The sequence below is a fragment of the Cupressus sempervirens genome, chromosome 7 (genome assembly GCF_028749045.1).
Source record: "Cupressus sempervirens isolate cs-2001-9-10 chromosome 7, ASM2874904v1, whole genome shotgun sequence".
In the NCBI taxonomy this organism is placed as follows: Eukaryota; Viridiplantae; Streptophyta; class Pinopsida; order Cupressales; family Cupressaceae; genus Cupressus; species Cupressus sempervirens.
Genome location: NC_143124.1, coordinates 431,535,693 through 431,554,491, shown reverse-complemented (window position 1 = coordinate 431,554,491; position 18,799 = coordinate 431,535,693). Strand labels below are relative to the sequence as shown.

Here is an 18,799-nt window from a genome sequence, read left to right as displayed (position 1 = left end):
CCTCCCTCCACAATGGTATCTGTCAGGATGGTTCCGAGGATACCCATCTCAACTACTGCAAGGTACCTTCCTATGTTCAGCATGAGTAGCATCAGATCTGTCGTGGGAACTTCGCTTTCCCCTTGCATGTTCTTTCCTAGCCCATCCACTACTTTCGATGGTGTCAAGTTTAGGATCGTTGATCTACTGTGGCATCACAAGGAGAAGGTCGTTTTGTTTTAAGGGAACTTCGGTTGCATTACCTATAGCATGATGTTTTGTTCCACCTCAGACCTCCTTGAGGTACCCTCAATGTCATTCCCTTGTGTTCTTTCGGCCCTCATCTCCTTTTCTACTTCATCTTTTGCCCGGTACATGCTTTTCTTCTCCTCTTCCAACTCAAGGTACATCACTTTTTTTGCTTGTGCCCAAGTAACTATGAGTTCTTCCTTTTCACTTCTTTCTATGGTCAATAAGTTCACTCCCAATTTTGGACATTTCGAATATCGTGGTCTCTAGACCACACCATTTACATAACAATTGCAGTGTTCACTTCGTGGAACAATCTCAGGCGAAGTGGCCCCATAGATTGCATGTGCAGCATTGTATCATTAGTCGTCTGGTTGGGTCATACTGTATTCGGCTACGGCCCCCATTATTATTGTTGTTATTGTTGTTGCCTCCCCTTCTGTATCGTTTGTTGTTCCAATACCCTTCGGAAGTTGTCATGTCTGTGTTTGTATTTGTCCCTGCAGTTGCCGAGGTGGACACTTCTTGTGTCAATAGCACTTGCAGGTAACCTTCGTTTTCATATTGAACGAGCATTCCTTGGTGGAACACCCGACAATCTGACAGGTATCGCAAAACCGGTTTTTAGGGCAGGAGCCCTTTGTGTGGCCTTCCTCCTTGCAGGCAATGCACCATAGTTCCCCTTTATTGTTTTGGCTAGGGTTCTCTATGTTTTTAAATTCTTTCATCATACGTAGCATGTCTTTTTGTAATGCTCGGACCTTCTTATTTGATTCTTCATCACTGCTTTCAAAGGACAAGTCCTCTAAATCAAAAGACCTATCCTTCTTCTTTTTCCATGTCTTATGTTCGCTTTCCAAGTCCATCGCATGGTTATATGCCTCTATGTATAATGACAAAGGTACTATTTTCATTTTTCTCCGGAGTGTTGGTCGTAACCCTTCGATGAACCATCATTTTTTCAAGTCATCGACTAGTGGAATCTCCATCTTTCCCACCAACTCTTTTAGTTTCCTTGCATACACTCAAACAATCTCATTCTTCCCTTGTTTTGTACTATAGATTTCAGCCCCAATCTCGTTGTCATCCCTGAGTAATCGAAACTCTATCATAAATTCTTTCTTCAGGTCTGGCCACGTGGTCACCTCCTTTTGATCAACGTCTAAGAACCAAGGAATTGCTACACCTCTCAAGGTAGCCAAAAACTGACAGACCCAATCATCCTGATCTGTTACTCCATTTGTCGTCCATATCATTTGGCACGTTTTACAGTGCCTTACTAGATCAATTGTCCCGTCGTCAGTAAATTTAGGCAATTTCTCCTTCGGCCCTACCATTGCTAACTTTTGTCTTGGCTGAGTTTGTTGTGTATGTGCTTGTTGTGCATCCGCTACGTTATGTGCACCTATGTTGTTTTGCGGACCCGCATTGTTCTGCGAACCCGCATTGTTCTATATACCCGTGTTGTTCTAGATAACCATGTTACCCTGTAGTGCGAAGGGTTCTTCGAAAAGTAGAGTTGTTCTATTATCAAATTGTATCCATTCGTCTAGTGTATCAAGAATGAAGAGGTCACCCCACGCTCATGCTCCTTCGGCACCTCGAGTCATGCTAGTTCTTTCTCTTCCATCCAAATTCTCCACCTGTGGCGTATACAAGTTTAGAAACTCCTCACTTGTCTCTTCCACCAAATTTAACCTTTGTCACGTCTCCTCGAGCAAGTCTTAGGTACTTCTCAATCTAGGCCAATGCACTCCGTCAGTGAGTAGTTGAAGTTTATGCCTTTGCTCTACCTATTGCGTGAGGATTAATGCTTCTCGTGATGTCCACACATCATCTTTTTATTTTATTTTATTTCGATCTTTATTGAGCAAGTTCGACATTAATCTTCATAACACATCCTTGATAGTAGGTTCAATAGGCAATGGTGCCAAATGTTTACCATACAAGGTAAACAGTGTTTAATGCATTCGAAGACTAAAGTATAACACAGAACAAGAAGATAATTTATTCATGTAAGGAAATATACAATCACGAGTACAATGATGATTCATAGTTCAATTCAGACAATGTACATATATCTTCCGAAGGGGTGACTCAAACATCACGCAACCATTTGAACTAACTAATCCCATCCGCTCTGTTTAGACTTTTGTCAACAACAATCATCACGTGAAAAATTAGAGGTCCCCACATCACTAGTCTCAATACCGTCCAACTTAGGCCCCTCTGCCATCACCTATTGTTACATACAATACTCAATGTCATCATATGATCCCACAACACTAGAGCATAAATCTTCATCACCTTATTCCTTTATAACACTCAAATCATGAGTGCCCTAGCTGGGTAGCTCCATGGCCTCATCCATCCCACCTAAGAAGACAATTGTCTCCTACACTGACTCAACACTATGATAGTTCCCATAAAGATCAGAATTATCAATGCTCATATCCTCAGTACTACCAATTGATGTAAGACTGTCATCAAAGGTAGTTAAAATGTCCTCAGCATTTCCCGAAACACTAACTATGAAATCCTCAAACTACTGGAACTCACTGTTGTTGTCCTCTAATTAAACACACACATCCACGTGTCCCTGTGTAGAATCTCCAACATCATAACTGCGGATAGGACTAGTGGTTGCCCCACTAAGCACAAGATCATCTTCACCGTGATCACCAACTACTGAAAACTCATGGTGAAGACTTTTGGATGTCTCACCTATGGAAAACTATAGTTTATCTTCTGGCATTCTCAGCGAAGACCTTTTAAAAATGGAAACCATATACCTAGTTGCCATGTCAGCTGTTGTAGGATTTGAAAGTCTTTCTTCCATCCTTTTCTGATTTTCTCTAAGCTTTTTCATACTTTCCATTTGAGCATTTGTTTGCTTCCTGAAATTACCCCTATTATTCAACTGGTTTCCATATTTATTAGATTTCATGCATTTGTCCATAACCAAAATATGTGCAAGAGTGTTGGTCACTCAAATATCAACAGCAGAACCAAGATAATAATTTTTTCCCTACAACATAGGATGGTAGGAAACCGCTTTAGTACCACTATAAAAAGCACTATTGCTTCTAACTTGAGAAACACCAAATTGGTTTACCTTCTAAGATGTTTGACATTTTGTCAAACACTTTGCATGCAAGCTTTATCTCATTGTACTTTATTTTCAGATTGTGTTTTCAGAATATATAGATATGCTTTACAAAAAACATGGAAAGAAACAATTGATAATGGTTGCCAACATAGAAATCCACTTGCAATCTCAACAGAGGCAATCATTACATACAATATTCAAGGCAAATGAATAACTATGAAACCTGGCTAAGTGTTGGGGATCAATATAATTTATTGCAGCAGCCTAGAATGCTCACGCCAACTTCTTTCACTCCCAACTTAGGACAACGTTGCCAGCAAATAATAAAAGTTGCCTTGCCTTGACCAAATGCTACTATTAAAAATGGAAGTTGCAGCCTTGCAGGATTCCCAACAGTGACATCTAACAATTTGCAGCCAATCACCTTTTTCATGCACAAACTCAGTGTCCCAAGGTAGAGTAAATGCAGGCTCTAAAATGCCCAAGCAGGAAAATATGGCCCTCAAGCAACAGTAAATACAGTGGCAGGTAAGCTCTAAACCATGCCAAACTTGATATAAATCGCAGCTCCACTTAATCTCCAAAATGGCTAGCAATGGCCTTCCTAAAGAACTACAAATTCACGCCAAGAAGAGGAAATGGTTGGCATCCAAACCAAGGTTAATCTTCAACAAAAACTTAATAATTTTGGTATACAACAGCACCAAAATTACCAACAATATAATCAGAATCAATTCCTAGATAATCAGAGTGCAATTCACGATGTATTTCAATGGCTCAAAGTACAACAACAATTAGAGGAATCAGTCCTCACAGCAGTCTCATGTAGAAACCCTCAGCGAATTCATAAAATGAATAAAAGAAGATGTCGTGGAATCATCGATCTTCATAAGGAAGTCCCTTTTATAATATTAAATGAAGTCTGGTTTCATTCACACACAAAAAGCCCAAGAGTTTCATGAATACACTTTTCACTTAAATCCCCTTTGCTTTATTTATAGGCACATATTTGAATAATATAATTTATTAACTCACTTTGGCTCTGAAAATGGCCTTTTCATCAATATCATGATTTTCTGACACACAAAGTCATTGTTTCTAGTGCCCAAGATATAAAACTTTCCAACCCTGTTCCAACATGACACTAAGGTGGCCAATATACAATACTAGCAAACATAGCAACCTTAGTGTATTTAAATAAATAATAATTTATAATTCATCCCTCTTATGAAAATGACTAAAGAATCATAAAAATCAAAATTTGACAACTCGTAAGTGATCCTGATAATGAAAGACAATGAATGAATTTGACACGGTGACTTACTAAAAATAGATGCTCCCTCCAAGATTCTTGGAGCCCAAACCAAAAACCAAAAGTACAAAACTGAGAGCATCACTCAACTCCTCTAACTCATTTGAGCTCATCAAAACCAACTATTGACTTACTAGAGATAGTAAGTCTCCCAAAATGTAGCCAAAACTCACCACTGGACACTGGAGAACCTAATAAGTTATAACTCCACAACAAGAACCTCTAAACACTAGTATCAGCCTACAAGGACCCAATGATAGACTGAATCCATCAACTCTATCACAACTCAAAATTTGGGACATTACACAGTGACTTATAGAAATAAGGAGATAGGGCAAAATCATTGTTTAGAGCAAAAGTCTTATCTGGATGGGACAAAATATCATGTCTATTCCTGGAAATTACCTAGATATACGGTAGGACGACCTTGGAGATTTTAGGAAATTTCATTGTTATCAGGCAAAAACCATAAAGTTAAATTGGAATTCATCTGTTGATGGCGGAAGGACCACAAAGTCAAATCAGAATTCTCATGCATGGGACAAAGATATGACCTTCGGGAAGAAATCTCATGTGGATGGGCCAAAGTGCCTTCAAGATCTTGGGATTGACGACAACATGAAGGCAGATCGGAATTGGCATAACAATGCACCTAAGTCCCCTAACATGAAGGCAGATCGGTATTGGCATAACAATGGGCCTAAGTCCCCTAACATTTTTTGGAGATCACCCCTTCACGAGGCAAAACACAATGCATTTCATGGTACATGCCTTGTTCATTCTCATTCCAACCTCATAGTTCCCTTCGAAAATCTGCATCAACTTGATAAAAAATTCATTGCGATTGATAATGCTTGGACCATATTGAGTTTGAATTGGAATATTTACCTCTTTGCCTATGTTTCATGAATGACTTGAACCCATAGATTGTCTAAGACTTTGACTTGATGACTGAACTTTAACGCTCATTAATGCCTCAAGACATAGGCTTACCCAAAACTTGGACTTGCGAAATGTTGCCAATCTACACTACAACCTACAACTATTGCCAGCAGAAGTAAAAAGAGGGCATCCCCATTTGCAATGGGGTGATGGTGTGAAAAGGTCACAACATCTGACAAACCGCTCCAAAGAAACATTCTTGAACATTTCAAGGATATAACCATATTAAAACTTTGAACCTTTGACCAACTCCTTTTCACCTGTCAATCTACTAGGAAATGCAGTCAAAATGAAGAAACCATGAATTGAGTTAAGAGCCCTCATCCTTGATTACTGACACATGTGCAGGTGTATTCATTTCCTACTTGACAAGATCGCTAGAAATCTCCTAAGATTTATAGTATTTAGGCTCATGTATTCATTCTCACTCGACAAGACCACTAGAAATCTCCTAAAGATCCGCTGCAGTTAAAACCAAACCTTCAAAAGATTGTCATCCATATATTGAGCTATCCATGCAGTGATTCAGGCTGTGAGCACAAGTGTGGTATGTTTGAGCGCATACACTCCGAGAGACACAATAGACTATTTGTGGAGAGGTGGAATTATCTAGGCTTTGTTCCGTAAAACCTCATCTTAGATAGAGACAGATTTTGGACAATGATAACACTCCAATTATGCTAGAGGAGGTCAATCCAAAGTCTGAGTGGATCATTGAAGCTACAAATCCTATCTTTAGTGACAAGGACCTTCAGTGAATTGACCAAGCAAATTGAGAAACTAAGGTTGTAGCCATGGTAGAGGAGGATAGAGGATGAGCAGACACCAACACAGCTGATGTTGATAAGCTTTGGCATAGAGTCACAAGCAAAGACTATGGTGGTTAATTCATCCAAAAACTAGCTTGGATACCTTCGTAGGAGGGATGTAGGCTCCTCTAAGCCATAGATTTGTAGTTTTGTTTTGATATATGTTTAGATGACAGAGGAGGATAGAGAATGAGGAAAAAAAACACAGCTGATGTTGGTGAGCATGGCATGGAATCATAGGCAAGAGACTTTGCTTGTTGACTCATCCAAGACTAACCTTAGACGCCTTTGTATGAGGGATGTAGGCTCCTCTAAGCCATAGACTTATAGTTTTTATTTTGATATATGTTTACAACATTTGATGTCATGGATTTCATGTTCTGTGAGTTTTTTATACATTTGACAATAATTATGTATATAAGTTTACTACTTCCTTCAGCAACAATTTGTGTTTATGCTTATGTGGTTGATGTATACTTGTGTATGTGACCAAATTAGCTTCTATTTCATCATGTTACTGTGACTTCAAGGTTTATTTAATAAAGGGTGCATGAAGAAAGTGTTAAATCATTAAGAATCTGTAAATTCCCTGGGTTTTTCACTTTGCCAAGCCTTGCCAAGTATTTGTTGAGTCCCAAGTCTCAAGTCAAGTAACCCTTGTCAAGTCTCTGCTAATTCTGATTCTCATGTCCATAAGCCTAACCTAGACTACGACTCTGCTTCGAAGATTTTGTGGCGTTGAATGTTGTGAACTATTCTTCCATGAAAAGACCTTATCTTTCTGTAAAATGGGCTGACCTTTTCTTGCTTTAAGAAGAATATGACAACAAAATATACATTTGTTATCATTGAAAGTATACTTATCAAAACAGTTTCCAGTCTTGTGCCCAACTTTTTGGCATTTCGAATCTTGGAAAAGCTTGTATATAATAGCAGATTAGAGACTTTTTCTTCAGTATCTTTTCCAGTGAAGGACCTGATCTTAGGCAGGAATGGAAATTTTAGATAACACTAATTTCCTTTCCTAGTGAAGACAGGAAGCCTGGCGATTGTTTTGTTATGCATGGTGCGACTTTAAGAGGTCGAACTATTATTTGCATCTGACTGGGTTCATTTGGCACAGCTGTTTTAATATCAATCTTAGATATTACAAAAAAACCAATAAGAACTTCTGAATTCTCCTATATTTGATCTAATTAGCATTTTTGTTCAGTGGCAATCTATGTGTGAGTCAAGACAACAAAACCCTTCCACTTAATCAATAGGCAAGAAAGCAACTGCAACAAAACAGTATAAACACAATAAATATGAATTTGAATAATATGCAAATTAAGTATGGTAATCTCTTCCATTCATATACAATATCAAATTATGAATTCATAAAGCCTTGAAAAGATGCTCAGGTATTGTTCTTACTCTCAAACAAATTTGTCTTGAATAGAGATCACAGGTAGGATGAGCATTATGTAAATCTGTGTACTCTGCTCCAATGCCAAACAACAGAGACAGTTATCTATTTGTTTCTGGAGTATGGCAACTTGATGTATGATGTGGATGATTGTAGCAAGTGATAGAAAAGTTGAAAACCTTTCATAATAGCATTAAAGTTGTAAGAGTCGCAATCTCTGCTTTCCAGTCTCTTCATAGATACAAGCAGGTAAAGCTCTAGAACAGATGCATCTGCTTCAAAACAATTGAGATATTATTAAGACACCCAACTTCTTGTTCGATGGGAAACTCATCATTCTCAAAAACATAAAGAAAATCTCAAATGATGATATGTATTCACATGTTGTTTTTATTAGTTATGCTAAACTTATATTCTCTCAAAATACTCAAACTGATACACTTTCAATAAACAAGAGGCATGAACAATTTACTTCAAATATAAAAATCTTACATTTTGTTGAATAAGGAAGCAAGAAAGAAACTCAAGACAATGTTAACATATTAAAATTTGAAGTCATTACTATTTAATATTGAATTTGCAAGGAAGCTCTAGTTGGCTATAATATTGTTTAAATTAGCAATATTAGAAATACATGAATGCATATTAGCGATGTTTCATAAGTATTTATTAACTGAAAGTATCATAAAAAATGTTATAGGAACAATAAAATAATCTATTGCCTTCTCATTTATTCTATACACATGCTTAGAGAACAGTAAGAGTTATAATTGTGTCTGACTTCATAAATTGCCTCCTTATATGAGTCTGAACCCATTTTTACCAAATGTAGCCATTAGAAATGGTTTGACTATGGATTTCTCCGATACACCTAAGGATGGATATTGCACCACTAATGCTTTTCATTCATTTCCAGGAGCATAATACTCAACATATATATGCTCAGAAAATGCAAGAAAGTCATATTTGCTAGGAAGATTGATGTGTGTAAATTTCACTTTACAACATAATTAAAAGGGGACACCATCCTCGAAGCACGCATATCTGTTGAAGAATTGAAATCTCAATATTAAGGCATCCTTCCCTCATCAGGTTATTTGTACTTGATTCTTAAGATTTCAGGTTTAATAAAACCTAAGGTTTACCCTATTGCTATATTTAAGCCTTTTTGGTGCCTAGTGTTTAACTAATTTTCTAATATAAGACCCTTTTACCCTAGTACCCTTTTATGTAATTAGATATACTTTTCAAACACCGTTGACTTATTTAAACCATCGGCAGAAATTAGTATTTTTGTATCTTCCTTTCCCAATTTTTTGAGTTTACAACCAAGATTCAAATGAACGTTTGGTTCCAGGATTCTTTTATGCAAATCATAATACAATTATGACTGGTATCTCTCTCAGTAGTTAGAAGCCTTGAATGTGCAACTAAAATGAACAAATGCCTGTAGATTTCATAAATAACCTGCCACAACTTGACTCTCAAGATACCAGTTTGGCTACACTACAACTACAAGTATGTTACTAAACCTGTCAAGAAAGAGGTCAAACCTAGAGATGTAATTACCTAGCCTCCAAAAGATAGCAATTAAAAAAGAATCAAATGAGTTCAGAGGAAGAAAGATCTTATAAGTTTAGCTCAATAATTACTAGTCTGGATATAAATCTGCAATCAGTGCTAGTAGACATCCATAAATGAACAGAAAGATAATGAAATAGATTACTTCATCCTCAAGACAAACAATCGACATAGCCACTTGTAGCAGCATAACATTTTTTAATTTGTATTTACCTCTGCTTCAAAGGTTAAGTTATTGTAAGTTGACAGCTGTTATCAATAGGTTTATCACCTGACTCATCGAGAGCCCTTCATAGGATAATAAAAAAGCCATGAAAACAAGCCTAAACCTTGGCACAATCCAGTTAACAACAACATATAAAAAGGCGTATTTGTTAATTCATTTAGATATTAAACCTCAGAATCTAGTGTAAACTAGACAATCTTTGTCCTTGATTTTGAAAACACGTACATACTAGAAGTAAGAATCAACCTATTGAAAGGAGATCATAATTCCATTCAGATGTTGTCTCCCCTTCTCAAAATGAATGAATAACTGAAAACCCATAGCCTACTTCCATTTCATATAGAATATGAGACAAAATAAAGAAAATAATTTCACAATAGTATATCACAAAAAAAAAATTGTATAGACAATAAGACACTTGAATTCTGATAGCAATATCACAAAGAAAATAATTTCATAATAGCATTACAATTTGGGCTCAATCATATTTCAAAAGAGAATTCAAATGTTATTGTTTAAGGCTGTCTAAATGAGACATTATAAGGCCTATGTATTTCTTTTTCGTTTTTAATAATTTTTTATTCTCTTAGAGGAGAAAAGAAAAAATAAATTAATAAAGAGCCTAATTTGTAGAAGCTTATGTAGGGTAGGCTAGCGCTCAAATTAGAATATCCATGTTTTCTCATTATTAAATAAAAAAATTCAATTTTTAAACTCACAAGGACACAAACCTTTCCTTGTGAAATCTGGATGACAAAAACCCTGTTGTCTTCTGTTGTGGATTTGAGGACAAAAACCCTCCTATCCAATCAGTGGCAAATTCCATTTTGGGATTGTAAATGAGCTCGTTGAAACACCATTCAGCTAGAGCACTGTATGAATGCAAGGAAATAAGCATCTTGTCAACTTTGTGAAAGTTGTTCGTGCGTCTACTTGTGCCAATATTTTGTGGTATTTTGTGTAGTTTTAGTTTTTCAGTAGGACTTATCACCTACTGCCACTGCCAATCCAACAGAGCCTAGCACTCAACATCAACAACATTTCAGCATTATCTACAAGCAGTATCAGCATCTTTTACAGGTATAAATCACAACCAAACGCAAATCAGCATCAGCATATAAACTGGCCATACAAATTAGACCCTAGCCATAAGCATTTGGAGATTCACCATACAATTTTGATAGCTGCTTCATGCCCTTTCAAGCAGCACTTAGCCAAATTGGCAGCACCCTGTTTTATCAGATCTGTCCAAACACTTTCTGAGTAGAATGAATTATATATTTATCCTTTTGTGCCTCTTTGCAGATCTTAAAATTGTTGTTTAACTTAATATCATTGCTGATTTACCTAGCTGCAGCAATCTATTCAATGTTCAAAGCTTTAAGTGGATATCATTGGCTGCCATTTTAAGCCAAATGTGAAGCTTATTTTTTAATTAATTGCTCTGATTTAATTCTAAAATTTATCATTGATTGCATTAGTATAGGATTTGAATTAGTTTGCATTGCATTTCATTTTTCTATAATCAGGAAAAAAATAAAAATTTGCATATTTTCCTAGGGTTCCCAATTGGTAATGTTACATGAGACTATTTCAGGCATATTATGCATTGGGGATTTTCATTTGTTGGAATGTATCTATGGATATGGCACAAGAGTTCTTTTCCCGGTTGGAAATTAAGTGCTGCAAATTATGTGCATTAACTGGAATTCTGAATGGATGATTTGTTGGACCTCTTTACAATAAATCTCAAACTTGGCTTAGACCTCTAGGATACAGAAGTTTGTATGATTAGCTCACTGCCCATAGAGCTTGTCTCATATAAACCATATCATAGAATAACAGATATGTGTTGGAAGGCAGTATTAGCATCTAAGATAACCTGCCAGGTAGTAGAGCTAATAAAAATAAAAAGCAACAAAACCATTCTCCCATCACGATTAGGTGTGTCTGTAATTTGTATTAAAATCACTAATAATTCCCATATAAAAGATAACCAGATATGACTGAGGTAAATATATTTGGAGTTCACACAAAACAAAATAGATGGTACTTTAAAAAGGTATCTCCATGACCTAATCCATGGCTCCACAAGCTGTTAATGTCAAATGCATACTAATTTCTTAATAGATATATGTTTAGACATTGGCGAGTGTACAGGTGTCAGAATGCTCGATGAAATGTATAAATTAAACATTGGTGCATTGAAAATCACATGCAACCGTACGCATCACTCACAAAATTAAATAATTCAAAGTTATATTCCATTCCAATATATTTAAGCATTTCTTTAGAAAACTCAATAATTAAGGAACCCTGAAATCTGAATTCCTCACCTCGTAGAGTTTCCAACTTAGGCTGTCGTTGAATTGATGAAATTGCAGTCCGGAAATTCTCCAGTGAAAGCAACCCAGAATCATGATCTAAATCACAGACAGCTCGAAATCTGCACATTCCAAACATATATATTCCTATAAGTGTTACAATAGAAAAAGTTTTGAAGGATAGTAATAATATAAAAGCACTAAAAAAATTTGGAGACAGTTCCAAAATATGAGAGATACTTACAGAAAATCTAGCAGTCGTCTTACACTAAGATCAATATTCACTACATTGCTTAAAATATCCTTGAAGCTTTTATTCTCTATGATATCCTTTCACTTGTCAAGGTCCTGTTCTTGAATCAATAGGATGCATAAAAAAAATCTAAAACACTTTTTTATAAATGATATCTAATTATTTAAGATCCATAATAGCAGGATTCATAATGTAATAGAAATGTGCCGAGTAAACCAAGACACTGTAATTATTTGAGAACCTGGCAACGGTGAGTTAAGGCAGGTAGCATGACAGCCTTATTTTTAACTACAATCCTGCGAAATACAATTTCACATTATAGAATAGAAAATTAAAGATTTTCAGAACTCACTAAATTAATACTAACAGTACATGAGGGTAAGAGAGATTGGGAAATAGTTTTTTCCCCATCTGCTATAGCAACGTTGGGAAAGGATGGTACAGAACAGAAAGCTTTGTTGGTGGCTAATACCCCACTAGTGACCATACACAACATCATTGAGGAAATAAATCAGAATTCTGAAAATGGTGCTCTACACATGTAAATTGGCTTATGTATTCCCTTTGATCAGCCTGTGGCCATTAATAAGGTCATTCTTGTTAAGTTGATAAAATTCAATTGAGTTCTTCCCTTGTCAAGTGGTAAAATTATATGGTCATGCCCTTAAGTTTTCAGAAAACATTCTTGCAGATTGACCGAGGATGGACTATTCTAAGTGAGAGATGAAAAAATCCTTGATTGATGTTAGCTCCAGCACAGAAAACGAGAGAGAGAGAGAGAGAGAGAAGACTTCAATCAAAAAACAACGCTGAAGAATGGCTAAAAAAAGCCTCCAACACATTATCTATGTGGCAATGCCAACATTAAATCACCATAAAGAAAATTGCAAACAAAACTTCCAGAGAGACATTTTTCTAGTGGTAAAGTCACCTCAAAGTTTCACCTAAGCATGAAGAAAGTTAATCACAGATGAAGATACTGCACCTGGTGTTGAGGACGAGAAAATTGATCAAAGAACGCTACTTAATGGTGACAAACCCAACATAAAATCACATGCAATATGGAAATCCATGCAAATAAGTCCTTAATGCAACATTTTGGAGAGGCAAGGCCCTTTCAAAATCCTGCCATATTTCTTTGAAGTGGCGAAGAGACATGAAAATCCCACCAAATGTCTTTAAAGTGGCAAAGAAAATGAGAATCTCCACCAAAAGAAGGTGAATTAATAAAGTTGTCGAAATTAACACCTAAAGGAGATAGCAATACAAGTGCAAAGAGGCCTGTAATGTTCTGCTTCTGTTGAAAACTCTGTTGGCGTATGGTAACAGCAGACGTATGTACGGTAGCAGCAAAGGTCCGGACGGTAGCAGCAATTGTCTATACAGTAGCATGTAATGTTCAGACCTCGCAGTAGGACGTTCATGCAACAATCAACTGGGGGTTTGTTTGATGCAACAGGCAGTCTCTACAGTTGAGCAAGGGATTTGTACAGTGCAGTAAGAGAGGCAGGAGGTCATACCAAGAACAGGCCATACAGTGGAGAGAAGCAACCATGGGACTGGGATAACTGGCAGGCCGTACAGTGCAAAGAAGCAGCCATGGGACTGGGGTAACTAGTCATACAGTAGGTCCAGAGGGTCGTACAGTACAGTTGAGTGAGATCTTGGGGCCGTACAGCATGTGTTGTACGGTCAAGTACAATGCATGTTGCGCCAAGCCAAAGGTTCGTACGGTAGTGGAAGGTGTATGGATGGAAGATGGGTTCAGTTAATGCAACCATAAACAAACATAGTCCCTAATTCATCAGATAAAAGCTGAACAAGAATGGAGATTGAACACAGATAACCTTCAACTAATATTAGTAAACAAGATGGTGCTTTGATTTGCCAAATCCGATTGAAGTATTACAGGCAACAGAATAGGGTGAGCATTGAATCCCACCGAAATAGAAATAGCCAAGTAGGGAAGATCTTTCACTTCTGAAATGGCGAACAAATCCAGAACTCCAACAGGAATTTGCAATATAAAGAAATAACCCAAATCACATACTAATTACTACCTACATGTCGTGCTTAAATACTCGTCAAAGATGCCTTTCCGAGGGTGTAGAAAATAGCCAACGGCCACACCTACCTATGAAAACAATTAAATAAAAATGAGATCGAGATATACTAAATCAATTAACCCAATAACAAAAGTTTGATTAATTAATTATTTTATGACGAGAACATTACAGTCCTCCCGTCTCAGACTTTGTTTGTCCTCAAGCAAATGCAATGTCGGATGTTGTAGAACGTGTTCACCTTTCCAAGTCACGTCGTTCAACGGCAAGTGTTTCTAGCATAATAAGTATTCCTTTAAATTTTTGTTCCGCAGAGTCTTCTCACACACATCAATGATCTCGGTCAGTTCCACTATGAACTTCCCTTCTTCATTGAGCGGCAAAAAGTCAACAGTTGCTGTGATGTGCTGTCCCACAACTTTTTTTAGGCAAGAGACATGAAAAACGTTATGAATGCAGCTCTCTTCTAGAAGTTCCAGCTCATAGGCAACTTCACCGATGTGGCAAGCTACACGATAAGGGCCATAAAATCGGGGCTTTAGTTTTTCTTTCCCTTTTGCCTTCAATGATGACTACCTCTATGGTTGGAGCCTAAGATAGACCAAGTCTCCCACTTCAAAACATCTCTTGATTCGGTGTCTGTCGGCGTACATCTTTTGTTGATTCTGAGCCCTTTGTAAGTTCTCTTTCAAGCATCTCAGGATGTCTTGCCCTTCCTAAAGCCAATTCCTCGCCCATGGTGCTTGACTATCACCCAACACCATGTCGATAAATGAAAGGGGTTCATACCCATATAGTGCTTTGAAGGGTGCCATCCCGACGGACATGCGGTAAGTGGTATTGTAACAATATTCCCCTAGATGCATCCATTTGACCCATGTCATTGTTGTGCTGAAACGTAGTTCCGAAGGTAGCCTTCTAGCCACTTGTTCACAATCTTCATCTCTCTGTCTGTCTAGGGATGGTAGCTAGTACTTGGCGACAATTCTGTCCCTGCCAATCAAAACAATTTTGTCCAGAAAATACTGATAAATCGACTATCACATTCACTAACAAGGTTTCAGCGTAGCGTGTGTAGACAAAAGACTTCTCTGAAAATAATTCGACTACTAGTACTGCCTAGAAATATGAGGAGATGGTGAAGAAGTATCCATACTTCGTCAGTCTATCAACTACCACAAAGATACAATCCTTTCTGTTCACCTTGGGAAGTCCAATAATGAAATCCATCGAGATACTTTCCCACTTCTATTTCGGTATAGGCAAAGGTTGCAGTAACTCGGCAGGTAGAGTATCTTCAAATTTGTTTTGCTGGCAGACTACACTCTTACATACTACAATACGTCTCCTTTAATACCTTTCCATGAAAACCTCTCCTTGCGCGGTCTATAGGTTTTGAGAAACCCTGGGTGCCCAGCCAAGGGTGAATCATTTATTTCCTTCAAGATTTTCTGCTTCAATTTGGATTTAGGCACCAAGTATATCTAATCCTTATAGTAAATGATGTCATCCACCACCTTGTATCGATCATTATGAGTGTCGTCATCCATTAGCTTACATGCAAATGTGTCTTTGGAATATTCCATCATTAAGTATGCTTTCCAGTCAGCTAAGATCTAAGATAGTAAACAGATGTTTGGTTTTTTTGACAAGGCATCTACAACCACATTGTTCTTTCCCTTCACATATTTAATGTTGAAATCAAAAGCCTAAATCTTACTTACCCATTTCTGTTGCTTTTTGTTTAGTTCTCGTTGCTCCAGAAAATATCTCAAACCATTATGATCATTGAAAAAAAAAAAAACTTGGCACCTACCAGATACCGTCGGAATTTGGTTAGTGCATGCACGATGGCCAACATCTCTTTGTCATAAATGGAATATAGACGCTCCACTTTTGTAAGCTTTCGACTCTCATAGGCTATAGGGTGCCTATCTTACATTAATTTTGTGCCAATTCCCTCTCTGAATGCATCACACTCTAGAATGAATGGTTGTGTGAAATCGAGTAAGGCAAGAACCAGAGAGATGCTCATTGCTTCTTTTAACTTATCAAAAGTGTATTGCGCTCTTTCATTCCATTGGAAAGAGCCTTTCCTAGTTAGATCTGTTAACGGTTCACTGAGCTGAGAGAAACCGCTTACAAACCTTCGGTAGTAACTGCACAAACCTAAGAACCTGTTGTCAATCAAGATTGCGCCTATAGCAAGATGCAAAATCTAATCATCCTGTTGAAACATGGAAAATCTCTCAGGTGGTGGGTTGTCCTGAAACAAGAGATGAATCTTCGGAAGCTAAGCCGGTTCCTAAATAGTGATCACCTAAAACCTAAATTATACGCGAGATAAGGGATGAGAAGTGAATAACAAATAATGAATACTAATCTAAATGAGGTGATACACCTATGGTTTTGAATGTAACTTTAATCAAATCAACACGAATCATGAAAGACACAATTGATTCACATTACTCAAACAAACATGCAACCACAAAAGTGTTTCTATGCAAGGACCGAGATCTTTTGCTTTGAAAGGAAAACCTAGGCTTTACCAATTTTCTGCAAAAAGAACAATGATCACAAACAAACACCTGTAATCACAAGTATCAAGATTTAAATCTGCAATAAGGAATATAACTTAAATGAAGGTGAACACGCCATGAAAGTTAAAATTCACAATATTGCATGAGAATCAATGAGAAGGAACCATTGAGCCTCTATAATCAATGCTGAAAAACCTCTCCTACAAATTTGCTCTTACAATCAACTCAAAATCTGCAATGCACAAAAATTTGAATTCGAAAGAAGATCCCTCATAATGAGGTGAATGTACAATATATAAAACTCATAACCCTAATTCGAATTCCAAGATCATGCATAGAAAAACTAAGTCAAAAATGACAAAAACTATGAAGAAGTCTCTAAAATCTACCGTCAACCACCTGCCCAACTGATAGATAACTGGAAAAATGCCTCTAGCTCCTCAAAATCATGCATAAAACCCCAACTCGGATCCCTCAAGTAACCCAAAAATATAGCATGTAAAACTCCTCATAATTATGCAAAAATATGCATAAAACAGGCTCTCATCATGAACTGCATGCAAAACTCGCCTTAACTGTTCCATAAATCACCAAAAATAGCACTAAAGTGCTCCATCACTGCATGAAAAACTCAAACTGTCCTTGGCCTCCAAAAATAGCTCCATATTTAACTCAATTACTACGTGTAACATTCAGTTAACTCAAACAGTCCATCTCTACTAAACTAGAATGTGTCTTTGCATAAAAGAGTTAATTGAATGTAACTTTGGAGTTCAAACATAGCCACTGAAAACTCTCCTTCCATTTAGCATTTAAATTAGTTAACTCCTCTTAATTCCCTTTATTTAATTAATAAAATCAAAAGCTTTATAATTTTAGCCATTTGATATATTAATTTTACAATCATAAACTTCTTTTTCTTATATTTATTAATATTAATGTGTTTATCGTTATATTTATCAATTTTAAACACATTAGTATTAATAAATATAACAAAAGGAATGTGAATAATAAAATTTTATATGCATTAAATGATAAAATATAGGCATTATTCATTTAATGTATATAAAACTTAAGTCAAATGAATAATGGAGTTTCAAATAAAATGTCTAGCTCCTACCATGGACCCGAAAGTTCTATTAAATATAGCAAAGGTAAAAAATATATTGAAGGCAAAAAGGCATTTTCTATGATTCATTCTCCCATTCACGTGAATGAGGAGAAGAGGGTTTCAAAACCCTAGCTGCCGCCATGTTTTCTCCTATGATTTTATACTTAGATTGAGAGTTATTGGCCCTTTTGGATGCCATTTTCTGCCATTCACGCGTTGCTTATGAATGTTGGGTTATTCTATTGCTGTGAGATGCCATTATCTGATCTTTGCGTGACTTTTTCCTACGGATTCTTTCTGGGCGTGGATGTTGGACGCCATGCTTTAGCATGGGCTGCTTCCATCTGTTAGCTGAATGGACGCCATTTCTTTGACTGCGGGTTTCTATTGGATGGGCGCCATTTTTGTTGGGTCTCGCACCCTCTGCTAGCTGTGAGTTCCTTGGTTTATTCTTGGTTGGATCTGTTGATTTAAGGGTTTCATTTGCTACATATGGCCGCCATACTGTGGCTCCATCAACACTCGACCTAGGTTTACATTTTTGCTTATCACTTCTATTGTTTCTGAGTTTGCAATCTCTTGTTGTGAACTCTTTTGGGTATTCGTAGAGCTGTAGCTGTTTGAGAAGCCATACTTTTGTATATTGAAACTAGAGTCTGTTACAGATCTTATTGATACTTGCAGGTTACTTGAAGGATGATACACCTTTTCCTTTTCTTCCTTCACAAAATACATGATGGTTTATGCTTCCATATGAACCCTTGTGTCACGTCAACTGCCGATATCTTTAATGTATTACTTTATTTGAAGAAGAAAATAATTCGTGACTTCTCTTCTGTGAATTTTCCTTGTCAACTACAAACATTGAATGACTTTATTTTTGAAAGAGATCA

General features: G+C 36.9%; 1 protein-coding gene across 3 annotated transcripts in view; it reads right to left on the bottom strand.

The window, feature by feature from the left end:
- LOC149547394 (origin of replication complex subunit 4-like) overlaps positions 1–18,799 on the bottom strand; it is a 159,830-nt gene that overhangs the window by 51,408 nt on the left and 89,623 nt on the right. For all 3 annotated transcript variants that reach the window (XM_089791627.1, XM_089791628.1, XM_089791630.1), the window contains 4 exons: positions 12,184–12,269; positions 11,952–12,061; positions 7,988–8,080; positions 7,817–7,881 (listed from right to left, as the gene is read on the bottom strand). In XM_089791627.1, the coding sequence (XP_089647753.1) occupies positions 7,817–7,881; positions 7,988–8,080; positions 11,952–12,061; positions 12,184–12,269 (354 nt within the window). The remainder of the gene's footprint in view (positions 1–7,816; positions 7,882–7,987; positions 8,081–11,951; positions 12,062–12,183; positions 12,270–18,799) is intronic.